Below are 16,598 nucleotides of genomic sequence, written 5' to 3'. Positions count from 1 at the left end.
GAACAATGAAAGAAATGAGAGAGGGGTAGCAAAGAAGAAAGAGAAGAAAGAAAGAAAGAAAGAAGAGAAAAGAAGGGGAGGGAAAAGGGACGAGGAAAGGAAATAAACAAAAAGGAGAAAGAAAAAGAGAAGCACTGAGTCAAAACAAGGCAGAACTGGAGCTAAGTGGACAGGATACAGCTGCACTTTAAGAGCGTAAGAAAGCTTTATATCAAGTCAAACTCCACTCTCCTTTCCCACTTCTTTTTCAATCTCCTTCCGACGGCAGTGTGACAAATTCTTTATTTGCCCCCCTCCAACACGCACCCTCTCCCTCCTTTATCCTACCGCTCACCTTTCTCTTCTACTCCACCATTCCCCACCCTCCCTCTGTCTCACTTCATTTCTCTTCATCTCCGTCTCCAATTCCCTTTAGCTCCCTCTCTCAATCGGACCGTCTGTCTCTTCAACGGCTCTCCTCTCACTCCCTTAAATCTCCTGTCTTCTGCTCATGGAGCGTCAATTTGCCAGATCAGATTTCAGAAATTGTAGGGGGAAATGATTTAAATATATGAAAAACAGTAGACACATTTCATACGTAGAGTATTCATATATGTCTATATTTATACATAAGTGCAGGCAGAATGACTATTCCCAGTGGGATCAAGCCAAACAAGATAGGAGGAAGAAGGGGATTTGTGGGAGCAGCTGGTACTTTATTTCTGATCAAAGCCATGACAGTATCACTATGGGAAAGATAGATGAAGTGTGTGTGTGACTGCGTGTGTGTGTGTGTGTGTGTGTGTGTGTGTGTGCGCTGTGTAGGGAAAGCGGCATGAGGGTTGGTAGCTAGGTAGTTAAGAATCAGAGGGGTAATTGACAGATGGTTGCACAAGAGAGAGTTCAAGAAGGAGTTTTTGTGTATATGAGAACAAGAGAGAAAGAAAGAGATAGAAATTCCATATTAAATACTAATTCTAAGCAGGTTTTCAGTGTGTTGCGTGTTTACACTGGAAAAGTGACCAAATGAAAGGATAATTCCAGTCTATCACAACTCGGTTCTTATTTTTGTAGCTTTTTTTGTAGAAAGGTAACTAAGAACACTCATTCAAGTATTATACTTACGTACAATTTTGAGGTATTTTTTTTGTTGAATGTTTTCTGCTACATTATACTTCTACTCCACAACATTTTAAAGGGAAATTTACTTTTCATTCCGATACATTTATTTCAGTTTTAGTTACTATTTACATTGTAGATTACGATTTTACATAAAAGAACATTTGATAAGCTTTTAAAATACAAATTATCGTAAAACATTAAACCAGTGGTTCCCAGCCTGTTTGCCTTGTGACCATGTCTATGAGTTGTTAGCAGTTCCACCAAAGAGAGATTTCCTCATTAAACTTCTCAGACGTTTTCACTGAAATAGCTGTTTTTAGTTTTTTTGAAGAGGCTTCTAAGAGGAAAAATTTCCCAATATTACACAAAAAGCAAATCGGTTAAGCTTTTGCTCGTTAGCTGAAGGAGTTTAAACTGCTGAAAAGCCACAATGACTTGTTCACTTTTCTTCGTCACCAATGAGCTAATGCTAAAGTTTGAGTTAGCTAAACGAGAATCATGCATCAAAGTGCATGACATTAATGCACGTACGTGAAAAAATTTAAATTCTGAGCACCAATTACACAGCATGTCCCTTTTACTGGCCAGGTGAGGCTACACTTTTTGACAAATAAACTCAATTAGATGCCAGGTCTGTTTTTTACAGAAGTTCTTTCGATGTATAAAAACCAAAAAAAGTGGTGACTCCCTACGTTTGAAGTGGCCATTAAGTCTGAATACGTTTCCATTCCTCAATCATTTATATTCTTTTAGTCTATTATGATTAAGTTTATATAACTATACGGTAAACTTCGGCTTTCATCCTTTCTAAGGTAGAATACAATATCTAGTAGCTGAAATTTTAAAACCAGCTTCACAATAACCAACTACAGGCTTGTGCAGACTACACGACTTTCAGCTTCGGCCGATGGCCATGCTGTTCACACTACACGACTTGCTGACGGGGAGTCTTGAAGTTGTTGTGATGTTCACACTAAGTGACTGATCGGTGACAGGGGGTCACTACACAAGCTGACAGCGGCTGTGCCACCCGATGCTGGTCTTCAAACAACGTTTTGTCAAGAAAACACACATAAAATGTGAAACGGGAAATGAGGTGAACCTACACATGAAACAGCTGTTGTTTGTTATTATAAAGACAGCAATTATACAAACAAAGAATCGGGGTGAAAGAATGGATTAGCACACGCAGGTAGCAGGGATCATCTGAGCTACGGAGAGAGCTGGAGGGGAGTAAAAAGTAGCTGCCTGCTCTGCCAGTTGCCTGCTCTCATTGGCTGGATGTGGATGTCGAGCCGACTCCTCCAGATATTTGGAATGCTAGAAATCTGGCAGACTTTGGCGATGTGTGAGAAATGTGTCAGGGAGCCATTTTGATGCGTCGTTGAGTAGTTCACACGTAACGACTGGCGACCGCCAATCGATCACTGATTTACCCCTGATCACAGCGGTAAATCGGGCTTAAAATTGTGTAGTGTGAACTAGGCTTACCACAGTACAGTTCTGCTTACGCACTTCTGCATCAGTATTAACAATCTTTTTGACAATGAGCCATTTTACTTTTGAAAGTACATTTTGCTTGAGTAAGTTTTGAATGCAGTACCTTTACTTACAATGGGAGTATAATAGGATTTCTTTTACATTGCTTTACTATTACTTTTACTTAAGTAACAAATCTAGTCTCTGTAGGTTATGATGACATACTGCATTTACCAAAGTAATGTCTGAGATAGGCAAGAAACACAAGCAGTCAGACAAGCATGATGTCATAAACAAGGCAGTTTAGACATCAATCATCTAAACCACTATGTGCAGGTTAAACTTTAAATGTGAGTCATTCTCTCAGAATGCAGATCCACATCTGGCAAGATGTTTATACCCAGTCGAGTGTAACCAACACAAAACACTTTGCAGACACCAGTAATGTTGGTAATAAACCTCCATTTCACAAACAACTGTGGACACTAACAAGGTAAGTCTGTTAAGTGAAGCTTAAAGCAGGAAGTCAGTCTGTAAGCTGAGGTTGATGTTCACAACACACAATTTTGGATAATAATTTTCAGTCATTACATTATTTTGTATTCCAAATACTTTTGGCTAACCTGGTGGCTTCTTAGAAACCTGTCTGATCACCGGGCCATTTATTTTCACCCTCTTCTGATCAAAATAGATATCTCAGTGACTATGATGTTACAGTTTCTGAGACACAGTTAGAGAGACCAAGTAAAATGAAACTGAGAGGACAGTAGGCACCTTTTTTTGTTTTTACCTGTGTTTTCAGATGGTAGCCAATTATTTGTAATCCATGCTTAGTTTTGATTTTTTTTCTCCCTTTTACAAATGTTCTTTCCAGCTTGAAAAAGAAAAACTATTACAGCTTTCTGCTTATTTCAAAGCACTCCTTGGCCATACCAGCTTCACTCACAGACTGACACAGAATACAATGTGTCTGCAATTGAATCCCTTTCCGTTTTAGGCATTTTTATTTACTATAGATATTATAGATAAGTACAGGGGGACATAATAAGTAGACAGAAATGTTTCTTTTGACAGCAGTAGAAACTAATCAGACTTAGGGATCAAAGAGGTTGAGGTTGATGCAACAAGTGCAAGGCGGAGGCAAACCTATTGAAATGCAGCCTGCAAGCCGTGCTATACAGCCAGTCACACTCCACAAAGATAAAATTTTCACACTGCCACACATCCATCTGGAACACAAGTTCTTACCATAAGACATGACTCTGGTGAAAGGAATAGGAATCTTTATATCTTTACATATATATATATATACATATATATATATATATATATATATATATATATATATATACATATATATATATATATATATATATATATATATATATATATATATATATACATATATATATATATATATATATATATATATATATATCTTTACATATATATATATGTGTGTGTGTGTGTGTGTGTGTGTGTATGTATGTATGTATGTATGTATGTGTGTGTGTATGTATGTATTTATGTATGTATGTATGTATGTTTGTGTGTGTGTGTGTGTGTGTGTGTGTGTGTGTGTGTGTGTGTGTGTGTGTGTGAATATATAGACTGTAATATTCATACTCAAGGTTAAACTTTAAATGTGAGTCATTCTCTCAGAATGCAGATCTACATCTGGCAAGATGTTTATACCCAGTCGAGTGTAACCAACACAAAACACTTTGCAGACACCAATTTCGAGCAGGGAACTGGCTCAGTTCCAGCGCACCTTGCATTAGTGTCTCATTGCCGTAGATTAGATACCAACTCCCCTCTCTCTCCCCCAACCCTCACCCTTAAATGTCTCATGTAACGAGTCTTTGATAGGATCCTTGCAGCAGCAATATCTCTTCAGCCGCGTGTGCTGCAAAGCGCCTTGGTAAATATTGAATCATCAAGTAAATATTGAATCCATGATTGACTGAACAACTCAATCTGAAGATTGAGCTGCTATGAGGAGCAGACACTCATACGGCAGCTGATAGGATTACTAAATAGTGCTCGTCTCCTTCACCCACTCTCCTTGGGCCCTGCCCAGGCAGGCAGCTGGCAGGGTCATTATTCTAATCTGAATTAAACAATTCTGTGCGGGAGGGACCTTGATGTTTGGGAAAAAAAACCTTTAAGAGGCAGATTGCGAGGACATCAGGCCAAATTTGCTGAACTTTTCTAAACTAACCAGTTAAGGGGTGAATTATTTAAAATAATACCCTCTTTTCAGGCAAATTCCAAAGTTTTCCTGAAAGCTTTTCTCCCTGCTTTTAAAAGGCAAGAGTGCTCCTCAAAGTAAAACCCATTTTCAAGGGGCAGAGCGGAGTTTAAATGGAGATTAGAGTACTTTTTGTACATACAAACTGTTTCCTACAGGCACTCTGCAGTCATGCTCTGAATTACAATCTTAGACAGATATTGTCATTCCAACATCTAACTGCAATATAAGTGCAAAAATCCCCCTATCGCTGCCTTTACCTCTTTTTTCATTCCTATTCCAAGCACTCCTGTTACATTGTACATGATCTTTCTACGGTCACAGAAATATTATTGGGTCACTGTGGCTGTGACATGCACACTGTCACAGATTTCCAAGTAAAACTGAAATGAAAAAGATTTTTTTCAAAGTGGCAGATAATTTAATACTCCTCTATAATTTTTTATCAAATTGGGCAAAGGGTCATTTCTATATGTATATGTATGTATGCCATTTCACACAAATTTGACACAACAGCTCAGCTTTTAAAGGATGACTGCACTCTATTCTCATGAATTTAGTTGATAAACTGTTTTGTGTTTTGTAGGAGGTAAACATAATCTGATACATAGACACTGCCATCGATCAGTGCCAAAAGGAAACAGGACAGTGTTTCAACAGAAATTTTAAAACTGCACTCTCTATAAGAAATTTTCTATAGATTTTGTTGTTCTACCAACTGAGGTATCCAGGGTCGAATTCTGATGGATTTGAAGGTGTTTGTCCTGGAAACCCACTTTTCTTTTTCACCATGAACATTGTAGCAGCTGAACTTATTAATTTTAAAGAATCCATCAGTCCTGCTACAGTTAAAGCATTTCACAGTGTATTACTTCACAAACAAAGCGCAGGTGGGTGTGACCAGTTAAGTCTAAGCAATGTTGGTTCACAGTGCAATGTGGAAAAGAGGCTGAGGAGGTATGAATACATAATTAGTAGGCAGAATACATTATTAGCAGGTGGAGTCAGGTTATGGCCAATCACGTCAGCTCCTCATCTTGTTTAAAAGCGGCAGACATTTTCCTAATGAGCCGAGAGGAAAGTCCAGGCTGGTAGCTCTTTTAAGAAAAGAGCAGAGCCCCAAAGCAGCAACACAGTAAACACGTCTTAAATATGAGCAGACAGCATCCCTAATAGGCAGATTATGTCTTCTTTTAATGTAGTACAAATCAAGCTGTTTCTATTTTATTTATTTATTTTTTATGCTCAAATGTTAAAATTTATATTATTTAGTTATATCTGTGTTCTGTATAATATGTACAATAAGGTTATTCTAATAATGAATAATAAACATTTTATCATTATAATAAGCCAAACTGTTTGGCCTATGCATAATTATGAGGCGGCACATCCCTCAAATTAGAGACTGCACATGGAACGTATGTACTGTATCATTCCTGCTGCTCTATGATGGCTACGGGTATTTAATCAACAAAAGGGAAAGACCTCATACATCCTACAAGCAGCTGTGGTGACAGTATTATTAAAAATCAAACATTAATCTAACCCATTTCAGATTCTGCCTGCATTGCACTTAAATTGTGTTCCCATTTGCATTTGACTTTTGGGGTTTTGGAGAGGGCTGTGTGTGCACATCGGCCAGTTGCAGCCATGAAATTTCTCTGTATGGTCTGAACAGAGATGCAATTTCATGCCAAAAGAGTAATAAAATTGAACAGCACCGCCTAACCTGCCTGCGCCCCACAAAAAGTGTTTCTTATATGCATTCTCATATAAAACTTCTACAAAATGCATACTCGTGTTGTAGTACTCGAGATCGGTCTTAGTCTCAAGACCAATCTTGAGACCACTTTTTGATGGTCTCGTCTCGGACTCAATCGCATTTGTATATTGAGGACTCTGGATTTTACTTCAAGACCAGTCAAGACCATAACTTTGGGAATATCAATAAATTGCTTTTGCATTGTCTGATTTATTTGTTAACATCCTTAATTTGATTGGATATAAAACGTAATGCTTCAAATGCAACCAATAACCCTAATTAAAAATGTGTTAACGGCTGTTCACCCTCCCCACAAAGGTAAACATGAAAAAAAGGAGTGTTGAATAAAGATGGTTACGTTGATGTTATCTCTTAGTGTTTGTATGTGGGTGTTTTAATGGGAATGAGAAGTACCTATGATTTTGTTCCACATTTTATTGTGTGTCATGTAATGTGGGGAACTGGTCTTGGTCATGACTCGGTCTCGACCTCCCTCGGTCTTGGTCTCAACTTGGTCTTAGCCCCTCAAAGTTTTGGTCTTTTCTCTGTCTCCATACACTCTGGTCTTGACTTGGTCTCGGTTTGGGCGGTCTAGACTACAACACTAATACATACTATATGCATTCAAAGTAAATTTTACACTTCATTTTTTGGAAAAGTCGGTTTAACACCACACACACACACACACAAACACACACACACCTCTTATATAAAACTTTTTTTTTTTATCAGACTGTAGGTTGTTTTAAAAAGATATAGCATATGGCCTACATATAAAGAAACTATAGCAACACAAATGTCCTTCACGTTGTGCCACTTTTAGCTTGTAACTGCACTGAAGGCCCTTTAGAAACTATATATAGGTGTTTCAGTCTGAAAAGGCCACCCAGGAATCCCCAGAGCTTTGTATTCTGACTCGTGCTACATGGACACAAAGCTCAGTTGAAACTATTCAGTGGAGGGTTGTATTTCACTTTCCTCCCTCTTGCATCTGCCAGCCAGTTTGCCAGATTTCTTACATAAATGTTTGCAGAGTGGCTCTTAGAATGCCTTGAACACTTAAATAGGCCTCTTATTAACACATCATAAGGCACATGCATCACTAAGTTGTTCATTCATTAGACCAAGAACAGGTTAATGTCTGTTTTTATTACAGTGTATTAAGTACTATAATTTGGCAGTCGCTCAAGGCATTTGATGTTTCTTGTTTTGAATATGATATCAGTTTGGCTTTATAAAACTGTCAAGACAACAGTATAAAACTGAATTGAATTCAACTAAAGGCAAATCAATCTAAATGTCAGCCTATTTAATTTTACAGATGAAGTCTCTCTTTCTACATATAACTTAACCTTGGCTATAAGCCATAGTGCTTTTGATGAAAATGTACTTGATGCGATATTTCAATCTTTACGTGCTTGCGTCATTTTATTGTGTCTTAATTGCATGACAATTTACCATTTAGTTTAGCAATGTGAGAACAGAAAGGATCACTTATAATAGCAGTCTAATAATTTAATGTGTCTTTACATGAGTGATCATGTTTTATTTATGTGTGACTAAATAAGCAACACTGAATAAAAAAAGCCTAATAAATAAATAAATAATATTTATAGACATTAAGAGTTTAACAGACACAAACTCAGCTAATCTGCTTAATCAGGACAGTGTGGATGTAGTTTGATCAGATTTTATTGAGAGCAATCAACCAACATGCCAACTGTCATTAAAATGCTGCTTAACTATGATTGGTGCGCAGAAGTATGCGCCCTCACCTTGGTGCAACCGAGCCCCGCCTACTGCAAAATGACAATAGGAGCACAGAGATAAACAGAAATGTCTCATATTAAATGACCAAAACGGCGTTGGTATAGTGCTCATCACTCATACAGAACAGTATAGAACAGTAAGAAGCTAATTGAGAAAATGTTTTCAGGGACTTTAAAGTTTCGACTTTGAAGCTGATCACGTAAATAGGTGTTTTTATGGACATTTTTTAAGAAAGAGTTGAATAATTCAGAACTTTTACATCTCATTTTATGTTGGACTGGAGAGAAGAGTATGTTTATTTTGACACATAAAAGCATTTTGTGTTAAAAATGTATGCAAATGTCGAGCAGTGACATCACAGAGATTTGCTGTATTTGCTGTGACCACACCGTGGTGATACGCAACACGAATAAAAACCAGCAACTCTGGAGAAAAGTCGATCAAAAATTCAGGAATTCCTTTTATCTGCTGGAATGCAAAGTCGTTTTGATATAAGATGCAGTATGCAGACTCCATCTTGTAAATAAACGCTCCCTCACTCAACCTCGTATTCAGAAAACTACCCATGTATTGAATGTATTGTATTGCATTGAACCTGCAGCAGGTCTTCCCACCATACAATAGCATTTAAGAATTAATTTTGATGAAGGTTAAAAGGCTGTGCACAAAAAGGTAATACATTGTGAATGGAATACTAGCAGGCAGTAATGTTATGGCAGTGTTGTGTAATGGCTATATAGCTGTAGCTGTCAAAACCTCATATTGAAGACATCTATGGTTACATTAACATACTCACTGCATTTCAAATATTCTTTCATGTCCTACTGGAAGTTCTTTTTGTAATAGCTGTTTATATTACAGTTCATCTAACAGAGGTCCCTTATTGGTTTAATTAGCTGACAATAATTTGTATTTTTCAGTATTTCACATTCTCAGTGTAAGAGACGTTTTTGTGCAGGCTGTACAGACTACGAATTCAAAGCTGTTGAATAAAATACCTTTAAACAATTCATCCCTCTGAGATAGAAATAATAAAACACACTGTCTAGCTGTGGTCAAGTAGGACATCCATCATTTAGGAGCTTGACAGCAGTGACTGGCTGTTGCTTTACTCTGATTAAACAGCGAACCTATAAAATGATACAGCCTTAGTTTGTATACAGAATGTGATTTCAATAGCCCGCTCAATCAAGGTAAGTTCTTATCCCAGCTATTACGATTGTTTTTATATTGTTTTTGCTCTCATTACTCAATCACACTGGAGAAAGGACATGAAAGATGAGAAAAAGAAATAAGTGTGACATGTAACAAAGATTCCAGGTCAAATTTGGTTCGTCGCCCAAATGAACAATCAGGAAACCTCCCCAAATCCAGGATTGTATTTATGTTACCTCATGTTCAGCTTTGCACAAAGGTTGCTTGGTCAAACTATAATAACGGTACCTCCATGTTGTCATCTGGTCTAAAGCTTAAACCTAATCATCTTTCTATCATGAAAAATGTAACAATTCACTCCTGTCTGGATGGCAGATGGCACTGCAATAGCAATTTATTCATGTTATGACTGTGGGAAAGATGCAACAAAATGGGTTTCTGTAGACTACTGAGTAAGTCCGATCACAGCAGAAAGTTCAGATGATCATATTACGGGACAGCTTTGAGCAGCTTTCCTTCTAGATCATAAAACTAGATCATGTACAAGAATTAATTCCTGTAGAAAACTATATAAAGCGTAAAAATGAAATACTGTGATGTAATAAACAATGCTAAATAACAATATATTATAAACCAATAAATTATTTAAAAACTTAATACAAATCATTTCATTGTTATAGAATGTTTTCAAATTAACAGAGTTTTATTGGACTTACAAATATTATTTACACAAACCATTTCTTTAAAATTCTGTTATTATTTCATAACACTGCTTTGCAAGACAGAGTCACCAGCGTACCCTCTCGCCTTTCAGCCACTCACATGTGCCCACAACCTGCTGGCAAGCTAGCTAGATCCATTTGGCAACAACAATTTGGATGTGTCCAAAATAACTACCCATTTATTATTTAGTGCACTATATTTTTTTGTCTACCATTTCCAAATTAAGTGTGAAATTAATGCTTTATATGGTGCCCCAGGGGTGGGTAGTAACTTGTTACAAGTAATGCAATGAGGTAAAAAGTAGTGTTTTTTTTGTTTGTTTTTTAGGAATGGTAACTTTTCACATACCTTTTTAAAAGTGTTTTCATACACTTTTATTAATTTCTTGGGCCAGTAATTTACTTTTGGAACTAATGGAACTCAAATCCAGCTGCACACTATGACTTTTAAGACAAATGATTAGAGGATTGATTTTGATATATTAACAGAATCCTCTTATTGCACAAAGAATGGGTTTCTTTTGATGGAAATTAGCCTATTTCTTTTTTCTAATTCACACTGGTTGTTATTTGTTATATAGTGAGGCCAGATGGTGAATTTATTAAATAGAATGTCGCCGGTGAAAGTGATATTTGCTTTCACTCAGTACGTTACTAGTTGTTATTTGTTTAGTAAACACGTGGTGCACAGATGTTCCTCTATTATATAGGCTTACCCTACTTAATTCAACAATGGGCTGCTCCCACGTTATTGCCACAGTAATCCTTTACAATGTAAAGATTATGTTCTTAGATGCTTTAGGATTAATCATATTGTACTGGGCGCTATTGGAGAAGGCAAATCATATGCAGCACCCTTCATATCAAAAGAAGTAGTTTGGTTGGCTACATGTCCATCTTAAGATAACAACAGATACAGACAACAATAGTAGGCTAGACAACAAATGTGATATTTAAAGTGATCTTATTGATACCTTCATGTAGATAAAAAATATATAATAATTATGTAAAATAATTGTATTAACAGAAATAGCTCAAATAAAGATTAATCAATCAACATGCAATGCAAAGTTCATTCCTTAGAAATAATCATGTTGCACAGTGGCTATTTCTAACCTGATGCACAGTAACATTTATTATCCCAAAGAGAGACTTGAACTGGAGTCAAACTCCGAAGACTTGAGACTTGGCTTGGACATGTTTTTGCTCTTCACAGAGTTGTGTGTCTTTAGAATCTTTAGAATCACAACGCTGCAGAGGGTATCATTAAATTTACCTGCTAGCTGCTTCTGCTAACACTGGCTCTTCACTTTATGGCTGAGTAATACATTGCTGTTCACAATCTAACCAAGCTAGTCAGCTGTTCATTAGGTACCATGTGTAGCCTTGTTATGCTAAATAAAAGGAGGTAGTATTATACTGTACTATACTGTACTGTGCCCTATTTAATTAGAGCGGCGGGCTCTAGTTAGTTGATTCAGATTCATTTTAGCATTTTGTTGCTCTAGCTACAAGAGCTACCTGGCTAAACTTTGTTAACAGTTGGTTAGCCTTCTAAAAGGCTGCTAAGAAAATGCCATAATGAAATAAAAACAGAACTTCTAAAACTAAAATTAAAGCTAAAAAATCTAGAGAGAAATAAATAGTAATATAATATTTATTTATAAAAGTGTTTAGGTTTCACAAACTATACTTTATTATATAATTTTACTATTTATTGGGTAATTTATATGTTTTACTTTATTTATTCATGTGGCCCTCAATCAAATCTAGCCCCACACTCCCACAGCCCACCCTACTTCCAGTACCTATATTTGCCATCTCAGGCACGATGGCGCTGTAGGGGCCTTCGTCAAAGATAGGCGGGTTGTCATTGATGTCCTGCACCCGGATTATAAACTGGGATGAGGGCTCCAGGGCACGGTCAGTCTGTCTGTCGGTGGCCGTGGCGACTAGACGATACTCGTCCTTCTCCTCACGGTCCAGTGGCTTGGTGACGTGGATGTTACCTGTCTTCTCGTCTATCACAAAGACAGAGCCCGCCCCCTCGCCTCGCAGGACATACTTAGTGCGTCCATCATTTCGGTCCATGTCGGTGTGGAGCTAGGTGAGAGATGATGGGAAGAGGGGTAAAGAGAGGTAGGGAAATGATGAAAGAGACCAATTTGAAACAAGGAAGAAACAAGAAAAAGGGGGAAACAGAAAGTGGAAGTATGTGAGAGGTAAGGACAGAAAGGAACAAAAAGGGTGGGGGGAAAAAAGGCAAGAGTAAAGTAGAGTTTGTTTTTTCGAAACAGGCAGTGAAGACAAAACAAGCAGATTATCATCTGCATGCCTCCAGGATATAATCAGACAAAAGAAATATGCACAATACCTCCCTCTCTCACACACACTTCCCTCCCATTGTACTGTTTCTCATCTCTCTATTCCTGCAGTATGAGCAGGTAGGTACCAGGATCTCCTTAATCTCAATGATATCCAGAACACATACTCTCCTGCTCACTCTTAAAGCCTCTTTTCATTTCTCAGCAGCTGTGGATGGCAAAAGCTTACTAGTCTATGCACATGCAGTGCCCTGTCTATTTAATGAAAGCACCAAATCAAAGAAATAATGAACAGTAGGCCAATCAATTATTCCCTAACTAATAGGTGAGGTATGAGAGAGAGTGGGGGAGTGCATGGCAGTGGGACAAGCTGTATCGATCACAGCCCTATGTTGAGCTTTATTGGATCAGCGCCTGGCGGGATGGCAGAGCAGCAGAGCGACCAGCGTCCTGTCATGCAGGGAGAGGTAATATCAGGGAAGGCTCCACACTGTCCTCCGTCCCCGATGAAAGAGACACACCAGCAGGATGCGCCCAGCACATCAAGATTCAATCTCATTACCCACACCTACGTGGATTGAATAGCAACTGTGACAAAAAAAGAGTGCCAAATTAGCCCCCTGTCGCAAAAAAGTGTGACACTGTGACTTTAGATGGAGAGAAGAACGAAGAGCCGGCTGGGGAGGGGACTGGGGTTTAGCTCAGGAAAGCATTGTTGCGTGGCAACAGCTAAGCATATTTGCAAAATGAAATGAGAATGGATACTGTGAATCGAAATATTCATTTACTTTGAGGATCGCCATTTTTCAAGGGGGGAAATAGCATGGATGCGCCAGCGTTCCGGGGGGTAAACGATAAGTACGGATGTTGACAAGGTTGTTTATAGCTAAGAAAGCAATCATAAGTTCAGACACTCTGAAAGTTGAAGGCAAAACTGTGTGAACAATTTGGCATGAACTCAAAAGTTAACACTTCACCTTCAAAAGATCCCCTTATTTAAACAACTCAAATTTCAAAATCTTAAAGCACTCTAGACAATATAGAGGATGTTCAGTGGGAGCAGTATGCACTTCTAGAATCTAGAGATAGACTGCTGTTCACTATATCCATCCCAGGAACTGTTGTGACCATAACTAAAGTGATCATGTGTTAAAGTGATACTTCACCCAAAACCATCCATCCATCCATCGTCAAACGCTTATCCTACGTACAGGGTCGCGGGGTTCACCTAAAACCTTTTACTGTAAATATAAACACATTGCAGTTTGCAACGTCATAACAGAGACTGTGGTCAGCTCAGATTCATGGTGCTCAAGTCATGAGGGAAAATGAATCATAAGGTTCACAAAAAACATGTAGTTTTTCAATGAAATCAAATTTTTACTGCCTTTTTGTCAATGGCCTGTAGCCCCACTAAGAAAATGAAGCACACGCCTGTTTTCTCTGTTGCTTGGAACAGCAACGATTCTGCTAGTAATGTGAAGTAATGTAGCCCTCAGCATGTTCCCGAGTTTCTCTCCGACTACAGCGATAGCAGCATAGATAACGAAATTTGAAACGAAATGCAGTCCACTGACGCCACAAAACAAGAGGCTCCCACACAACTCAGACTACAACATAAACTCCACGTGAGGATAAAAACAACAATTAAGTTTTATGTGCTGAAGCCCATCAGACCAAACGAGATTCAGATGATGTCAAGCGAAAATAGTCAATATCAGAAAGGCTGGAGTTAAATGTAAATGCTCTGTATTTGTATGGCGCCTTTCTAGTCTTTTCGACCACTCAAAGCGCTTTTACAGTACATCGGCATCGACCTTCCAATTAACGGGCAACCTGCTCTACCTCCTACGCCACAGTCGCAACCTCTTAACATTCCAACGGAGAAATGCAGTAGCAGCCACCTTCCGCCAAGGGGCGGTGCTGTTTTTGGAAAAATACGCTAAGACATACACTTTAGACATAAAAACCTGTGTAAAATAGTCATTTTTCATGGTATTGGTATGAAATTTAAACTTGGATTATGTAAGGTTTTATGCTGTGGCCCTACAGTGTTTTCCAGCTAGTCCCAGCTATAGTTGTCTGCATGCATTTGTTAGCGAGCATTTTCAAGCGGAAATGAAAAATATATTCATTTTAGTGTTTAAATTGATATTAATCAATTCCAGTAGCACTTACAATCATTCTGACTTTTGGGTTAGACACTCTTAGACACAGGGTGTTATCTTTCAGAGAAGCCCAAAACCATGCATATACTCCAAATGGTTCAACAACTACATTCAATTTACTTTGAATATGACTTGAATAGGCATTTTGCATGAGTTACGGACATTAGCTGGCCGAGCAGTTGCTAGCGTTAGCCAGCGCAAAGTTGTATTGCATTTCACATTACTTTACCAACTAACGTGACCCATATTACTATCCTGTGTGCCACCGGTATTATGTCAAAGTGTTGATTTAGCCTGCAAGAAAGGATGTAACGGTACAAAGCAAATGTGGAGCGGTGTTATACCGCTCCACATTTAGTTATACTAGCCTATAGTGATGCAAGGCAGTGCAGTCAGCTAACGTTACATTAGCTCGGAACTGTCGCTGTTTGCTTTGTAACGTTCAAGTTTGATTTATTGTCGTTTTACCAATACTCAGTTACACAGCTTCTCCACCTCTCATTCGCTGTAACGTGATCCACATAATATACAAGACTGCAACAGCGCAGGACAACAAAACAGAGGAAGACTCATTCACTAACGTTACAGTGCAACTGTAACGTTACAGTTGTGCGGCAACAATCTCATTTATATTATTCAGTCCAGCTCACAAACCGTTACATACATTTAGGTGTGTTCACATTGCTCTGGTGAAAGATACACAAATAGTAACATTACTGGAAAGCAGAGAGGCGAGCTGAAGCTGATGTAGCACCTTGAGTAAATGCAGTAAATGTAACTTTATCATGTGACCAGCATGGATTAACATGGTTCAACCTCAAGATGATAAAAATATTGCTGTAACGTTGCAGTGGGAGTTTACCTGAGTTTCCAGCATGTTGTGTGAAGCTGTCTCCCTGTCTGTTTATAGCCGCTGTCACACTGCCTTTTTTCCCGTGAGCCTGAACATGTCTGTGTGAAAAGCCGCAGCCGGTGTGACACCAAAATGTGTGACCTATCAGATTCTGTGACCCATTTAGGTCACAGAAAGCCAGAGGCTTTGTTGACGATGTGAAGCGGTTGCAGTTTGGTTGGGTTTAGGCACCAAAATACTTGGTTATGGTTAGGAAAACATCGTTGTTTTGGTGTAGTCACAGAATCTCATATGTCACAGATTTTGGTGTTACACCTGCATGCTGGTGCATCTGCATTTATTGCGGGATCTCTGTATGAAAGTGGCTGTGTTTTGGGTTATGCTCGCTCATGAGTTCAAGCTTAACCATAGGAGCACATGCCCGGTTGCAATCTTAAAACCACACTGCTAGTGGCCGCTGACAACTACATATTTCCCCTTTAACCAAATAACAGATAAATAGGCTACACTAATTTATGTGTGTGTGTGTGTGTGTGTGTGTGTGTGTGTGTGTGTGTTCGCGCGCGCACTTACGAAAGTACTACTTTTCCAGACCATAGAGCATGACCTTTGCTATGGAAGCTGTGTATTTAACCATTTTGGTAAAACATACTGATCATACAGGATAGATGGACATGGAAATGATGCAGAGGCGCTTTGGACAATTTCTATTGACATTTGGATATTTTGTTCAGTGTGAAGATTCTCAAAAGACATATTTTGAGCAGTGAATCATTTTAATGTGTTATCACATAACCTGTGTCAATACTGACTTGTCCAGTTCAAAAACTCTTTGTCAATATTTTTCCCAGCAGACATTTGACTTAGTAGGAAAAGCAAAGGTAGGTTTGGGAGGATTACTTTAAAAATGTAATCCGGTACAATTACTATCTACTTGTTAAAAAATTTAATCAGTAATGCAATCCAAGTACCACAAAACAAAAGTTATGTAACCTGATTACTTTACTGTTACT

General features: G+C 38.3%; 1 protein-coding gene across 2 annotated transcripts in view; it reads right to left on the bottom strand.

Moving 5' to 3' along the window:
* LOC119902511 overlaps positions 1 to 16,598 on the bottom strand; it is a 151,252-nt gene that overhangs the window by 64,285 nt on the left and 70,369 nt on the right. For both annotated transcript variants that reach the window (XM_038718741.1, XM_038718743.1), the window contains exon 3: positions 12,049 to 12,343. In XM_038718741.1, the coding sequence (XP_038574669.1) occupies positions 12,049 to 12,343 (295 nt within the window). The remainder of the gene's footprint in view (positions 1 to 12,048; positions 12,344 to 16,598) is intronic.

The sequence above is a fragment of the Micropterus salmoides genome, unplaced genomic scaffold (assembly GCF_014851395.1).
Source record: "Micropterus salmoides isolate LMB-PRFRI ecotype aquatic unplaced genomic scaffold, ASM1485139v1 Ms_hic_scaffold_14, whole genome shotgun sequence".
NCBI lineage: Eukaryota > Metazoa > Chordata > Actinopteri > Centrarchiformes > Centrarchidae > Micropterus > Micropterus salmoides.
The sequence above is the reverse complement of the archived record's forward strand: the minus strand, read 5'-3'. Positions and strand labels throughout refer to the sequence as shown.